At 46.2% G+C, this 16,406-nt stretch overlaps 1 protein-coding gene across 1 annotated transcript; it reads right to left on the minus strand.

Moving 5' to 3' along the window:
* Positions 1-1,011: 1,011 nt before the first annotated feature.
* Positions 1,012-9,686, minus strand: Zscan18 (zinc finger and SCAN domain containing 18). Its single transcript, XM_048368744.1, has 8 exons — positions 8,893-9,686; positions 7,113-7,543; positions 6,646-7,073; positions 5,754-5,873; positions 5,235-5,347; positions 4,819-4,918; positions 3,635-3,724; positions 1,012-2,483 (listed from the first exon to the last, which is right to left on the minus strand). The coding sequence occupies exons 2-8, from the start codon at positions 7,457-7,459 to the stop codon at positions 1,957-1,959; spliced, it is 1,725 nt and encodes a 574-aa protein (XP_048224701.1). The 5' UTR covers positions 7,460-7,543; positions 8,893-9,686; the 3' UTR covers positions 1,012-1,956.
* Between the last annotated feature and the right edge of the window lie 6,720 nt (positions 9,687-16,406).

The following is a 16,406-nucleotide window of genomic DNA, read 5'->3' on the forward strand; positions in this document are numbered from 1 at the left end:
GCGCTTGAAGCCTAGCACGTCACTACCGGTCCCATCAGGCAATCCCGGACACCAAGATGAGTTCACAGCCCAAATAGCCATGGAGGCAGCCAGCGAGGATGCCAGAGAACGCCGGAGAAGGAACGTCCACATATGACGCGCAAGGCTCTTTGAGAGCTGCAGTCTTCACTTGGCATGCTGGGAGTTGTGATTCGTCGCACTGCATTGCATTCTGGGAGTTGTGAGCACACACACACACACACACACACACACACACACCGCTCAGCATGCTGGGAGTTGTAGTCCACGTTGGAACATCGGGTGAGCAATCACGCCCACATGGAACCTTTTTCAAGATTTCTGTCTTTAGGGAAATGTACAAGTTAACCCTCTCCCGAATGTATTTTGTTTTACATTTCACCATCCAGCCTTGAGTGAAAAAGCGCAGGGATAGCCCTCAGGGGCTCTGAATTCAAACCCTAGGACTGGTACAGAAATTTTAAAAAATAAGAGTGGAGGCATGGTCCTAGTGTGCCTGGCATGAGCAAAAGAAGCTATGCATGAGCATGAGGACTTGAGGCTAAGTCCTACTATCAGCACAAAAAAGAAAAACGTTTTGGGCTTTATGGTAATAAATGATGATCTGTTGGATACATGATGAGGAAGCCTCCCGGTGCAGTAGTAAAGGCAGGGTGACAGACTTGCTAGGGTACACTTAGGGTCTTCTTACCAGAGCCTCACTTAGCTTATGGGTCAAGTCATAGAGAGGAGGGATCTTGACTTAATAACTGGCAGAGACTGGTACCTGGGTAGGCATTCCTAGCTCATTACAAGCAACAAGGCCATGGGATCATTTCATCCAGGAATGTGTATTTCTTCTCTCAGATGAAGCATGTAGGCTTCTTTACACGCTCCAGTGTAGAGCCACCACAGCAGGGAGAGTCTGCGCCCTCATGTCACTGCTGGGAGCAGGGTGTCCCTCCCCTCAACACAAAAGCAAGCAGCAGCACAATCACAAACAGTAATCTGTAATATGAGTGAAGAAATAAATACTTTATTAAGCATTTCAGACAAGGTTGTTACAGATTGCCTATTTAAACAGACAGAAAGAGGCACCAGTTTCTGTATCTGTAGGGGGTAATTAAATGTATGGTCAGGCAACAGAAAATGCTGCAATCTGCAATTAAACACAAAATCAAAAGATCATCTAAGTAGACCAAGTTTGGTTCTTTGCTCAGAGCATCAGTTTGTAACCAATTTTGATCACAACCCCCTAGTAAGAAATACAGTATACCTGGTTGCCAGCTCTCCATTTAGATACACAGCTGAAAAGTTTCACACAACAATACTTGCCTTTACTACATGATGCATTCTGACCTACTTTATTCTACTTCATTGCTTTGCAATGCCAGGGACCACCCACAATTCACTAATGGGCTGGAACTCACACTAAAAACCTCACACTGCATTACTAGGCTCCAAGCACCCTTTTATTTAAACTAAAACACTTTTTGTTTTTAAGGGTTCAGAAGTAAACTCGACATCACATATTTGTGAAAAGGCCAAAACAGATGGCAAGAATTCTGCTTGAACCAAGTTGGGGAGCTCAATGAGCAGCTGAGGCAAGAATGACTTCAAGAAAGCGCCAACAGATCACACACTGTAAGGCAACTCTACACTGCACAATGTTAAATGATCCAGCCTATGGGTGGTGGTGAATGCTGCAGGAAGTATTCCTTCACATCCAATGGTTTACTCAGATGTGACTATCAGCCCAGGGAGTGTTTACAAGGCCAAAACTCACCTCCTGGGACACTCGGAGAAGATGGCTCCTCTGTGTGTTATGTAAGGAAATCCTCCCGCCAGTGCGGGTTTCACTTGTGGCAGGGAGGGGACTCCAGGCATAGCCTTTCTCCTTGTCTTGGGTCTTCTAGTGCTAAACCAGGGCCAGGATGGAGTAAAGGTTTCCTAACAGCCCTAGCATGCAAAGCGCTTCCTGCTGCTATGGCTCCTGTGATGCTCTATGAGTTGTGAGATCCACGCAAAGGCATCCCCACACTCACTGCAGGTGTAGGGCTCCCCTGTGAAGGTCACAGGCTCCTCGGTCACAGAATATCTTGAAGTAGAAGGGCCTGGGTCCAGCCAAGCTGAGGACCCCGCAGCATAGCCATATGCTTTCCCCATATATGGCTGCTGGCCGCTCCTACTGGAGGGGTACTTCGGCCCCAGCTCATCTTCATCATTAGGATGAGGCCTCTTTCTCCCGGTGGCTTGTTGCAGGGCACCTGGCCTGGCTGGCTGCCGGATAACTGACTGCCTCTGGGAATGGCTGGCAGAGCTTGATTCCCCATTCTGAGCACCTGGAACCTTCTGAGGCTGCCCGGCCCGGTTGGTGTCCAGTGAAGGGTTTGTGGAAGCACCCCTTGTCAGCCTCTCCATAAGCATCCTATACATGCAGACATCCTCGCACACGTTCTCTCTGCTTTCTTGCATCCTGCCACCATCTAAAACAAGGTCACAGTGTAAACAATCTTGACTCCCAAGCCTGTGACAGAAGCTGCTTCCTGAGCAGAAACCAAGAAAATAAAATGTGAGGCCTAAAGGCCTGAGCAAGGGAGGCAGTAGAAGCCATGAGACAAAAAGTCTGGGCATGCCCAGCCTGTCATCCCTGTTCAGAACTCAGACGAGGTCAAACAGGAGCTGCACACAGTGTGTGTGCCTCACAAGCCTCAAAAGACCCACCTGTCTCTAAGTGTGCTCTCATCAACAGTGTCTGAACATGAGCTGAGCTCACAGCTGCCTAGAAGACTCACTCCCAGCCTGCCTTGCAGCTGGGTAACTGACTACATGACTGCACTCTGATCAGAAGTATGGGTCGCAAGGAGGAACTTCCTTCCTGGTGTGATGAAGATGAGATCTGGAGCAGCCTTCAGGACCACAAGGTGACTTTGGCAATGGAGCCATGAGATGGGGGTCACTATTTGGTCACTAATAAAGACAAAACAAGCCCTATAGTAGACCAATGGCCATAGGGACCCCCAGCAATCACACCCTGGGATAATCTCTCTCTCTCTCTCTCTCTCTCTTTGGCTCAGTCATGTGATCTGCTGTAGCTAATGAGATATAAGCACTCAGCATACAAGCAGAACTGTGGCAAGTGCTTATTGTCCGGAGGCTTTCCCTGAAATCCAAGTACATCCCGTGAGGAGCCCAAGCCAACCGCATGGAGAGTCGACAGGAAGAATTCAGTCCTACAGCCTCAGCTAAGCCCCCCACTGAGAGCAGACATGGCTAGCCATGTATCAGTGAGGCCACCGGGGACATCCCAACCCTAGATAGGCCTGTAACATACATCTATGGCCTTTAAAGTACAAAATTAAGCCAAAGAGCTATATGGTTGAACTCAGACAACCCACAGGTCACAGTTAATTCTGCTGTTCTTTTAGGTGACCCAGTTTTAGGGTAGCTTGTTAATACAGCAAGAGATCATTGAGATGACTGAATTCCAGACTACAGCCTCAACACAAGGAGTGGGAGAATGCCTACTGGAGTTGAGATGAGGTCTCAGCTGAGGGGTCTGGGGGGAAAAGTGCAGCATCCCCCCCCACCCAGCATTAGCCTCCTCCATCTGACCCCTGATCTAATTTGACCTCACCTTGGAGGCTGCTTCCTGGTAGTTCTTCCACTGCAGGAAGTACCTCTGACTCCAGCTCGAAGGCAGCACCCGGCTGAGAAAGCTCATACCCTGAGTTAAGTTAAAAAAATACAGACTAAAACAGGTATCCACACAAAGCAGCTGGAGGGGAGCTGGGGTGGGGGTAGAGGGGGTCCCCACATGACACCCTGTCTTTTTCTGTAAAAGAGCCCCTGGAAAGCCAGAGGTTCTGAGAACAAGGTAGCAGAAATAAAGCAGAGGGTCTGCCTGGGTGAGGAGAAAAGAACAAAAGGATAGGTGGAAGGTGAGAGAATCCAGGGGTAAGAAAAGTTAGAGAGAAAAACATAAAATTTGGCTAAGAGTATAGATCAATGCTGAGAGGGATCACCTAACTGGGTGCTGGTGGCTCACACCTGTAATCCTAGCTACTTAGGAGGCTGAGATCTGAGGATCACAATTCAAAGCCAGCCCAGGCAGGAAAGTCCATGAGACTCTTATCTCCAATTCACCAGGAAAAAACTGTAAGCGGAGCTATGGTTCAAGTTATAAGAGCACTAGCCTTGAGAAGAAAAAGGGGAAAAAAAGCTCAGGGACAGCACTTAGGCCCTAAATTCAAGCCTCCAGACTTGGGGGGGGGGGGGGGGGGGAGAAGGGGAGAGGGATTACCATGAGTGAAGTCCTGGGTCTAAGTTAAGCATCAACAACAACAAAAAAAGGCATAAAACTAGAACCTTATAAAGGGCCCAGAAGTCTGTGGTTCACCTGCAAAGGCAAGCTCTGGGGTAAGAACTTCTGTGAGAGAAACCTCTGCCTTTGTCAGGCCAATCTCTGCACTAATTACGTGAGAGAACTGGCATCTTGGGCCCAGGCCTTTCTAAACTTAGTGGCTTCATATCCCACAGACAGATATGCAAACAGAAAGCCCCAGAGCCCAGGCAGAACTCAGAAAGGTAGACTAGGATGGATGGGGATCTTGGCAAACAGACAAGTAAGTCCAAGTCCCAAGATGTTTAAAACATGCTAAAGTTCAAACACATTTACATCACCTTAATACATAACAATTAAATGAAAAATTTAAGAATCCCTTTGGTGTTCTAACCACAGCCCATGTCAGAACTGCCTGTGCCAACAGTGCTGGGAGAGAAGGCAGGGTAAGGCGCAAGCCCACGGGAGGCAGGTCTCACCGCTCAGGAGCAGCTTCTCGTAGCTCTTCAGGTTCTCCTCTGTGGGGTCTATTTGGTTCCATTCTCCCAAGGGCAGAGTCTCATCCGGGAGCGACTCTGTCTAAAACAGCAAGGTGGCCCCAAGACCACTGGCTAGGAACAAGCACCCGCCCGGAGGCTGTGACCCACCCTGAGACGCACAGCTCTGCATCCCACTCATGAGTTCTGTAAGGTCTCGTACACCTCACCCTATGGATATTCAGAACCATGATCTTTTGCTATGGCAGAGTTGAACCCTGGGAAGTAAGTGGTCAATGGTCAGGGAGAGACAGACCCTTTCACTTGGGAACAGACTCTAGAAGCTGCTGGACAAGGTCAGTCTCCAGGGCTGCCAGCAGCAGTCCCATGGCCTCTGGGATACCAGCGGCCCCACTCACCTTTGGCACAGTTGTCTCAATGTCAGCCTCTTCAGTTTTTTCTCTCCCCATGTTCTCTTGATCCAGATGCATGGATTCCAGAGCAGGCCAGGCAGGGAGAAGGGATGGTAGATCTGAGAAGACAAATCCTCAGAGGCTGAGCATCTCTAAAACAAGGAAACCCACAAGCCTCCCACACAGCCCTAGGAAGAAAGTGGAGAGTACCCCGCCCCCATCCCCTCCATATGTTCATGTCATGTGTCAAAATTCAACAAACACTTCCTCTGTCTGCAACTGAGAGTGGTCACAAAATTGAAAACAAAGAAGTTCAAGTCCAGCAGTAGACCCAGAAATGCCAATTTAAGCCACAAAAGAGGCAATGTCTTTTTGTTTGTGTTCTGGTAGTAGGGCTTGAACTCAGGGCCTCATGGTCTTGCACTGCGTTTCCATTCACAGCTGGCATTCTACCCCTTGAAACAAGGCCTAGATGGTCTCCTAGCCCCAGACCCATCCCTCCACACCTGATCTAGTAACACTCACCAGCATCTGGGTCTTCCCTGGGGCTCAGCAGCCCTCCTGGTAGTAGCAAAGGATCAGAGTGCCTGTCATAGTCTCCCTCACTGAAGGAAGAGGACCCGCCTGGAGAGCACAGCCGTATCCCTGTGAACAACCAAGTGAGCCACCATGAGAAGAGCGACCCCAGAGGTTGGAACCCATGATGGTATCACACAACAAACTGGCAGGGACAAGGAAGGGACCCATGCTGACGACAGTGCCCCTGGACTCCCAGGCCTCCTCATGTCTTCCCCCAGGTTTCAACACTTAGACCTGGAGGAAACCTCTGGCCAATGATACACCCGGAATGTTTAGCTAGTCTTTTTTTTTTTTTTTTGGGCCAGTCTTGGGGCTTAAATTCAGTTTGAGCACTGTCCCTGTATTCTTTTGCTCAAGGCCAGCACTCTACCACCTGAGCCACAGCAGCACTTCCGGCTTTTCTGTGTATGTGGTACTGAGGAATCAAACGCAGGGCTTCATCCATACTAGGCAAGCACTCTACCACTAAGCCACATTCCCAGCCCTGTTTAGCTAGTCTTTAAGAGCCTGCTCCCTGCCTTTGACTGCCCTCCATTTCTCCTATTTCCTAGCATCTAGAAAGCAGACATGAAGGCAAGAGCCCAGGCAGCTGTTTTAACCCTGGAGGCAGTTCTCAGGGAGAAGCCACTGGGCAGGACAATGGGCTTGCATCTCTGCTGACTGAGGAGCTGCTTTACCAGCTTGGGGTTGCTTGTGTGTGTGCATCTTATACATGTGTGACTACACTCTCAGAAAAGCCACAATTGGGGTTTCAACTCCACATCGTAAATTCCATTCTTTCCAGGACCTCATGCCCACTTCCTCTATGCCACGCATTCTTCTGGGTTGGCAGACTCACCTGGTTCCTCCAGAACATCGGAGATGCCCTCCACCAGAGAGGCAGCCTTTGTGCAGTTCTCAGGATACTGGGATACTACCCAAGGGCGGACCCTATCCGGCAAGATGCCCAGGAACTGCTCTAGGACCAGCTGCTCCAATATTTCCTCCTTGGAGCAGGCATCAGGCCGCAGCCACTGGCGGCACAGATCGTGGAGCCGGGCCAGAGTCTGGTGGGGCCCAGCTGTCTCCTGGTAGACAAATTCTCGGAAGCGCAGACGGGAGAACTCAAGGTCAGCAGGGGTCCTCTCAGAGACAGTCTTAGATCCCTTCTGATGGCTAGATTCGAGATCATCTTCGTCCTCCAGTTCAGTTTCCTCCTGTAGATATGCTTCCTCCTGCAGATCATCTTCCTCCTGTAGGCTGGGCTCCTCCTGTAGGCTGGGCTCTTCCCCAAGAAGATACTCTTCCTCCTGCTGGATGGGCTCCTCCTGCTGGACAGGCTCTTCTTGCAGGCTGGGCTCTTCCTCCAGGATACATGCTTCTTGCTGGATAGGTTCTTCCTGCTGAATGGGCTCTTCCTCCAGGATACACTCTTCCTGCTGGATGGGCTCCTCCTCCAGGATACACTCTTCCTGCTGGATGGGCTCCTCCTCCAGCAGATACTCTTCCTGTTGGATGGACTCTTCCTGCAGGCTGGGCTCTTCTTGCTGGATGGGCTCTTCCCATAGGCTGGGCTCTTCCTGCTGGGCTGTGTCAGCTGAGCCCAGTGTGGGCGGTTCTGGGGGCAATGGGGAGCTCCTTGGGGATGCCAACACCTTCTCCAAAGGCAACATCTTCACAGACCTCCTCCAAAATGTGACTGTCTAGCTAAGGGCAAGGCACACACTGAGGATGACAGGGTATCAGGACCCAAGGATCTGCAGAGGGTATCAACAAGACATATGGTGAAGACCCCTGCCTTGGGAATCCAAGTTGAGTGAAGCTAGCATCTCTAGCACCCACCATGCATAAATCTCATGCAGAATTTTATCCATCTATCAATCATGCAGGAACTGGACCTTGAACTCAGGACCTGAGAACTGTCCCTAAGCAATTGTGATCAAGGTGGTGCTCTACGATGAGCTACAGCTCCACTTCCAGCTTTTTGGTGGTTAATTGGAGCTAAATCCCAGAGACTTTCCTGCATGGGCTGGCTTTGAACCTCAATTCTCAAGTCTCAGCTTATTGAGTAATCAGAACTATAGGCATGAGCCACCAGCATTGGCTCAGAATTTCTTGTGTGTGTGCACGTGTACACCCTCCTGGGCTTGAACCCAGGGCCTTTTGTGCTCAAGGCTAGCATATACCCTTTGAGCTACACTTTCAGCTTTTTGCTGGTTAATTGGAGGTAAGAGTCTCATGACCTTCAAAGAATTTTAAATAAAAGCAATCTGGTTGTTAGCATCAGCAGAACTCCAGTTTTGTACTTGTATAAGTAAAATTAACATAGGAACTAGAGAGCAACACATTTTGTAAGACTGGCAATGCTAAGATTGGGGGTGGGGGGAGAAGATGGGGTGGTCTTGGGGATTGAACTCAGGGCCAGGGCACCGTCCCTGAGCTCTTGGCTCAAGGCTAGTGCTCTACTACCTTAAACCACAATACCACTTCGGGTTTTCTGGTGGTTAATTGAAGAGAAAAGTCTCACGGACTTTCCTGCCCAGGTTGGCTTCTAATCGACATCCTTAGATCCTCAGATCGCAGCCTCCCGAGTAGGTAGGATTACAGGTGTGAGCCACTGGCGCCCAGCTAGGATTTTGTTTTGCTAACAATTAGCCATGAAGACACAGACGAAAAATTACAGGGCACTCGATTGTAAACTTAGATATAATCTCCTAAATATATCAGTAAACTCAATCTCCCCAATCCAAGTTACACACTTGACACGGTACTCGGGCCGCACTCCCACCTCACCCCACCCAGGAGTCCCCCAACTTCCCCTCGCGCTCGGCGCTGCGGGCACAGCACTACGGGGCCAACTCCGGCCAGACGAGCCTCCAGAGTGTTCATCCCGGCCCTCCAGGACTCCGGGACCGCGCGCCTTCCGCCCCCTCCCTCCCCGCGTGCTCGGGGCACCCTACCAGGGCGGGGACGCCAGGCCCCCATCCCGGTGCGGCTAGGCCCCCCCCCCGAGCCAGGCTCCGGGACACAGCCCCGCCTGCTCCACCGCTACATCCCGTCCCTCTCAGTCCACTGGCCTGACCAAGAGTCCGAGGAGTGGACCGACCTGCCTTCTGCGCAGCGACGACCCACGGGTTCCTGCAGCCCCTAACCCAAAGTGGCGCGATGGCGACAGGCGAACTGCGCGTGCGCGCCGAGCTGCCCTGCGGACTGCAACTCCCAGGGTGCTTTGCGGCATCCGCGCCTCGAGGTGGGCCGAGGTCGCCGGCAGAACCAGTATCCAATCAGAGGGATCGCCCCACCCACTCTGCACTTGCGTCACCCTCGGCGCCATGGCAACTGGATAAACAAGCGGAAATAAGATGCGCCTGGGACCCCCAAGACCTAAGATCCGTAGACAAAGACTGGTACAGGCAGAGATGTAGGAGAGGAAAGACGCAAATTGGGGTTAACAGCAAGCATAAAACCTGAGGCGAGCATGCCCAGAGAGGGCCCAGAGATGACAGATGTACAGGCCAGGGATACAGAGGACATAAAGACACAGGAGAGACCAATATGCAGCAACAAAAATGGAGGCCCAAATACTGGGGCAGCCGAGGCAGGCGCGTGCAGGCCCAGTACAGGAAGCTGGCACTAGACTCGCTGAGACCAAGATTCACTGCAATGGGAGTTTGCAGTTCCAGAAAGAATTTGAAGATGACCATATCAGGGCTTCAACAGTCATTAGGTAGAGGAACATGACAAGGGGAGGTGCAGAAAGCCCCCCTCCCCCCGCAGGGATCTGCTTCCCCTCCAAACTGGGCTTGCAGGTCAATTTGGTGGTTTGGAATGCCTACACGCATGTATCCGAACAGTATGCTTTGCTGTATTGTTTTAAATTATTACAGCAAAACATGCTCAATTCTGAGAATATTTTTGTGTTTTGCTGTATTGTTTAAATTATTACAGTGAAACATGCTTAATTTTTTGTGTGTACCCGTCCGGAGGCTTGAACTCAAGGCCTGGGCATTGTCCTTGAGCGTTTTCACTGGAGGCCAGTGCTCTGCCACTTCCAGCTTGTTGGTAGTTTATTGAAGAGTCTCATGGACTTCCTGCCCAGGCTGGCAACAAACCATGATCCTCAGCTCAGCCTCCTGAATAGCTAGGATTACAGGCGTGAGCCACCGGGCCCTGGCCTGAGAATTTTAACTCTCACATAACACAAATACTATCAGGACAAATAACAGTCCCTCTCTTCCATTAGCCACAGTCCTTCTCCCACAATCTTGTGGCACGTTCCTGAGGTACAGGGTTGTACCTACAAAATGTCATGTAATTGTAATCATATAACGTGTAGTCTTTTGAAATTTGCTTGTTTATGTACTGTAATTTCCTTGCAACTCTATGAAAGTAGCATCTAGAAGTAGCTTGACGCTGATTACTACTAAGTAATATTCTATAGTGTACAACAGTTTAAACATTTCATAAGTTTAATATTGGTTTTGCTTCCAGTATTTTGCTATTATAAAGAAAGACACTAAAAAAAAAAAGACACAACATTTTGTGTGTGTCCACTTTGGGAACCCAAGAGTACAATTGTGGTAATATAACAAGCACATAGCTAGTGTTCAAAAAGGAAAAGTCTGATCCCTGCACCGCTGGCTCACATCTGTAATCCTAGCATCTCAGGATACTGAGACCTGAGGATTACAGTAAAACACCAGCCTAGGCAGAAAAATCTGTGACTCTTATCTCCAATTAATCACCCCCCAAAAAAGCCAAAGGATGAGCTGTGACTTAAGTGGTAAAGCACTCACCTGGAACTGAAACTCAAGGTCAATGCCCAAGCCCTGAGTTCAAGTCCAGGACCAGCACAAAAAAAAAATCTGAGGCAAAGTGAAAGGAGTGACATTATCCAAAAACGAAATGTACTCATTACTTATGAAATGATAACCCCTCTATTAGTAACACCTTAATAACAAAATTATACTCTTAAACAAAAACATGCTAATAAACTACACATCGAAAGGAAAGTCATGCTCTTCCACAGTGCACTATTTAACATTCTCACCACCAAGGTTTCTCCACACTGCGACCAGTACCTTTGGCGTGAGCACTAGTTTTTTCCTTTAGCCACTCTGTAGTGCAGTAGTGATATTATGGTCTAGTTGTATTCCTCTAATGACTAACAATATTGAACTTATTTTTCATGATTATTTGCCATGTGTTTATTCAAACAGTAAAATATCTGTGTCTTTTGCCATTTTCTAGTTAACAAATGCTTTGAGATCTTTACATTTTTTTAAGTATAAGTTGTCAGATATATAGCTCACTTTCCTCCCAATTTGTTCTCTTTATGTCCTTAACAGGGACTTTGGCAAAGGATTTTTTATTTGAATATGTATATTTATTTCTCCAAAGAAAACACATAGTAGATAACAGGTTTATGAAAAAATGACCAACAGCATCAGTCATCAGAGATATAAAGATCAAAAGAACAGTAAGATAGCACTCTGCATGTTAGGATAAGTATTAGGATGGTTATTTTTTAAGTTATGTTGGCAATAGTATGGAGAAAAATGAATGCTTGTGCATTGTTGGTAGAAATTGATAGGGCCTTTATGGAAAACAACATGTAGGTTCTTAAAACAGAACTCCTATATGATCTGGCTTTCATTTAAAATGTCTCTTGGAGATGGCTATAGCCTAGTCACCATGGCCATCACTTCATCGAGTGATGAAAGAATACATATCACATGCTTTTTTCTGGTGCTAGTCTTGGAGCTTGAACTCAGGGACTGGGTGCTTGCTATCCCTCAGCTTTTTCACTCAAGTCCACTGGCACTCTATCACTGAACCACAACCCCACTTCCAGCCTGTTTCTGGTTAACTGGAGCTAAGTCTCCTGGACTTTCCTGCATCTGCTGGCTTTAAACTATGATCTCAGCTGCTTCAGTAGCTAGGATTACAGGCTTGAGCCCTGGATGCCTGGTTCAGACACTTCGAAAAACATTGTTGAACCTTGAGGACATTAAGCAAAAAACGACAAATACAGAAAGTCAAATAGTATGTAAGGTAACTCATATGAACAATCTAAATAGTCAAAATCACAGAAGCAGAATAAATAGTGCTTGTTAGGACTTGGGGAAGGGAAAACTGGAGTTGCTGGTCCAATGATCCATTATGTTTGTTATACAAAACTGGGAAAGCAAAGGGGTGACATTGTCCAAAAAGAAATGTACTCATTACCTGACTTGGCAATAATACCTTTTTTTTTCCTTCCGGTCCTGGGCCTTGAACTCAGGGCCTGAGCACTGTCCCTGGCTTCCATAGGCAAAGGATTTTAAAATGTCCAATTTATTGATTTTTCCTTTTATTTTTTTGCCAGTCCTGGGGCTTGGATGCAGGGCCTGAGCATTGGCCCTGGTTTATTTTTGCTCAAGGCTAACACTCTCCCACTTTAACCACAGCACCACTTCCAGCTTTTTCTGTTTACATGGTGCTGAGGAATCGAACCAAGGACTTCATGAATGCAAGACAAGCACTCTACCGCCATACCACATTCCCAGCCTGAATACTTTTTCATTAAGCTTTACTAAATGTGACTCAGCTTTCTTAATGGTTGTTTTTCATTAATTTTATTAATTTTGCTTACGTGGTGCCAAGGAATCAAACCTAGGCCCTCATTTCTTTTGTTTTGTTTTTTTTTCCAGTCCTGGGGCTTGAACTCAGGGCCTGAGCACTGTCCCTGAGCTTCGTTTTGCTCAAGGCTAGCACTTTACCACTAGAGCCAGGTGCCACTTCCTGCTTTTTCTGTTTATGTGGTGCTGAGAATTGAACCCAGGGCTTCAAGCGTGTTAGTCAAGCACTCTACCACTAAGCCACATTCCCAGCCCTGATTTCTCTTTTTACAGATGCTCTTGATATTTGTTGTCCATTTTAAAACTCTACCTACTCCTAAGTTCTGTGAGTTTCCTGAGGTCAAACAACATAAGCCATGAGGTTCATTTCTTTCCCTGTATGGCTATTGGAATGTCTCTTTTTCCTACCATCAAATCTATATCATCCCCAGCACCAACCTATTCTTTAACATTAGCTATATGTCTAAAAATTTAGACACTACTAAGAATTAGTGTTGACTGGAAAGGCCAAAGGCTCAGTCTCACTTCAGACTATTTTGGCCATAGATTATTTTGGTTTATCACAAATTTAAGGGTCTTCAATGTCCCTATCTTGGGCACAATAGTTTGCTAGAATAACTCACAGAACATTCAGAAGGAAACTTTACTTGTGTTTGCCAGTTTATGATAAATAATACAAGTCAGGAACAACCAAGTGGAAAAGACACATTAAGTGGAAGGTGCACAACCTCCCTCTCCTCAGCTGGGCTCCACACCTCTGGGAACACCACATCACAGGATGCTCCAGGGGCTGTGTATCCTTCCTGAGAAAAAGCTCACCCTGCTTCTGTCAGGAGGCCCCACTTTGAATCAACTTAGCATAAAGAATTTCAAGGCTTTTGACCAGCAATCAAAGACAAGAGAAAACTATGTTTATTATACCACGATATCACCCTAGTCTGGTTATCCACCTATATGGAAAATCTTAACACTGAACAGTTCTTTTTTCCTATTTTGTTCTTTGCCTTTCCAGATTGTTTCAGCTATTCTAAGTCAGCTCAGGCTAACCTTAAACTTATAATACTTCTTCCAAGTGCTATGATTATAGGTGTGGCAGAAATGATTTTGTGCTGTTGTGTTCCCAGTCCTGGGAACTGGACTCAGGGCCTGAGCTGTCCCTGGCTTCTTTTTGCTCAAGGCTACCACTCTACCCCTTGAACCACAGCGACACTTCTGGCTTTTTCTACATATGTGGTGCTGAGGAATCGAACCCAGGGCTTCATGCATGCAAGGCAAGCACTCTACCACTAGGCCACATTCCCAGCCCTGGTTTTAAGTTTTGTAATGTTTAGTTTTGTTTTTGTGGCCAGTCCTGGGGCATGGACTCAGGGCCTGAGCACTGTCCCTGGCTTCTTTTTGCTCAAGGCTAGCACTTTACCTCTTGAGCCACAGTGCCACTTCCGGCTTTTTTCTGAGGAATCAAACCCAGGGCTTCATGTATACAGGGCAAGCACTTTACCACTAGGCCATATTCCAAGCCCCTGGTTTCAAGTTTTATTTATATTTTTCTTTCATTGCTTTCACGTTCACTGTGTGAAACAATGTTCTCGTCAGCCACAGAACTGAGTATAAACAACCAATAGTTTACAGTATATTAAATATAGTGTCAGGCCAACCACGGTGACTCATGCCAGTAATCCCAGCAACTAGGGAGGAGATTGGGAAGCAAAAAGTCAGAGAGATCTTCACTGATTCAATATTAAAGGCATCCTAAATTAAACTTATACAGACACAAAATAGAACCTTTTGATCTCATTATAAAATGAAAATACGTATTATATAAAGCTTATTTTTTTAAACTAATGATGTTACCCAATTGCAAACCGAGCTATTTATAATATTCAAAAATCAGACACTAAAAGATGCACAAAATAAGAAAAAAAAATCAGACACTAGGGCTGGGAATGTAGCTTGCCAGTAAAGTGCTTGTCTCACATGCACAAAGTCCTGGGTTCAATTCCTCAGCACCGCATAAACAGAAAAAGTCAGAAGTGGTGCTGTGGCTCAAGAGGTAGAGTGCTAGCCTTGAGCAAAACTAGGTCAAGGACAGTGCTCAGGCCCTGAGTCCAAGCCCCAGAACTAGCAAAAAGTAAAAAAATAAAAAATAAATAAATAAAACAGACACTAATGGTTTTCAATGGAAGAATGGTTAAATAAACCAAAACACATAACAAGCCATTCCATGTGTTCCCCACCAGAACATGCTTTGGAAAATTAATCCCCAGTGTTGGGATGTGGGAACTTTCAAGAGGCCTTCAGGTAAACGAAGCAGAGCCCTCTGTGGGTGTATGCATGATTAGTGAAATCTAAACTCACCCTTGGGTTGCACCAATGTCAGTTTCCTGGTTTTGATATTCTACAATTACACAAGAAGTTCACATTTGGAAAAGTTAGGGTGAAAGGCATACTACCTCACTGTTCAGTTTCTTGTACTTCCTTGTGAAATCTACAAATTATTTCAAAACAGTTAACAACACAATGATTGCAAAACTTTCATCTCAAAAATCAGTTGTCCCAAGGACAATTGGAAAAAAAATCATAAAGAGATGAGTTATCAGGTAAAAAGAAATTACTGCATAAGTATGCTAATAGTACTATGCCCATACAGAAGAATGCTCTTATCCTTAGAATCTCTGTCCTTAAATATTTAAAGGTAAAATGTCATAATTGGACTTATTTTCAAATGATTATACATAATATACATAAATATGAACACACATATACACATAAATACATAGAAACACATGCTAGTGAATTTTAAAACATACACCCATGTATATGCATATACTCATAAATATAATATACATACATAATATACACATATAAACCCCACAATATTTGCTATACACACAGACAGGTATGTATACACATCATCAGGCATTATACATATATTATCAACACATAATATGTAAGCATTATATGTGAATTAGTGGGTAAATTCACTGCTCTCTCTTCAACTTTTCTATCATACTTCAGAAACGTGTTATAAAAGAAAAAGGGGGAGGGGGCTGGGAATATGGCCTAGTGGTAAAGTGCTTGTCTCTGGGTTGGATTCCTCAGCACCACATATGTAGAAAACGTCCAGAAGTGGCGCTGTGGCTCAAGTGGCAGAGTACTAGCCTTGAGCAAAAAAAAGCCAGGGACAGTGCTCAGGCCCTGAGTTCAAGCCCCAGGACTGGCAAAAAAAAAAAAAAAAAAAAAAGTAGAGGGGCTGGGAATATGGCCTCTGCACCACATATATTAAAAAAAAAAAAAAAAAAAGGCAGAAGCGGTGCTGTGGCACAAGTGGTAGAGTGCTAGCCTTGAGCAAAAAGATGCCAAAGACAGTGCTCAGGCCCTGAGTTCAAGCCCCAGGACTGGCAAAAAAAAAAAGTAGAAAGAGAAAATGTAATAAATGCTCTGGTCAGCACTCATTAACAACTTGGTGACAATAAATCTAATAAGCTTACTCAAAATGTATTCAGAAGATAGCTTTAAAATTTTTAAGGTGAGGGGCTGGGGATATGGCCTAGTGATAGAGTGCTTGCCTGGCATACATGACCATGAAGCCCTGGGTTCAATTCCTCAGGACCACATACACAGAAAAAAGTCAGAAGTGGCCCTGTGGCTCAAGTGGTAGAGTGCTAGCCTTGAGAAAAAAAAATGTAAGGTGAGAAACTAATGTGATAGCTGAAAACTATAAGAAAACCATGGAATGACTTACCTGCTAACTTGTGAACTTCTCCACAAGGAGCAAGTTTGGGTTTTTGTTTTGTTTTGTTTTGTTTTATGGGGGAGAGGGGTGGGGGACTAACCTCTTTATGTACCTGTACTGGGGCTTGGAACTCAGGGTCACACTCTCATTTGGCTTAAAAATTTTACTAGGGGCTGGTATTCTACCAATTGAGTCACACCTCCACTTTCAAGGTAACAGAAGAGTGCAAGGTGAGGAAGAATACCTGCCAATAAAATCTGGGATTAG

This window comes from Perognathus longimembris, chromosome 20 (genome assembly GCF_023159225.1).
Source record: "Perognathus longimembris pacificus isolate PPM17 chromosome 20, ASM2315922v1, whole genome shotgun sequence".
In the NCBI taxonomy this organism is placed as follows: Eukaryota; Metazoa; Chordata; class Mammalia; order Rodentia; family Heteromyidae; genus Perognathus; species Perognathus longimembris.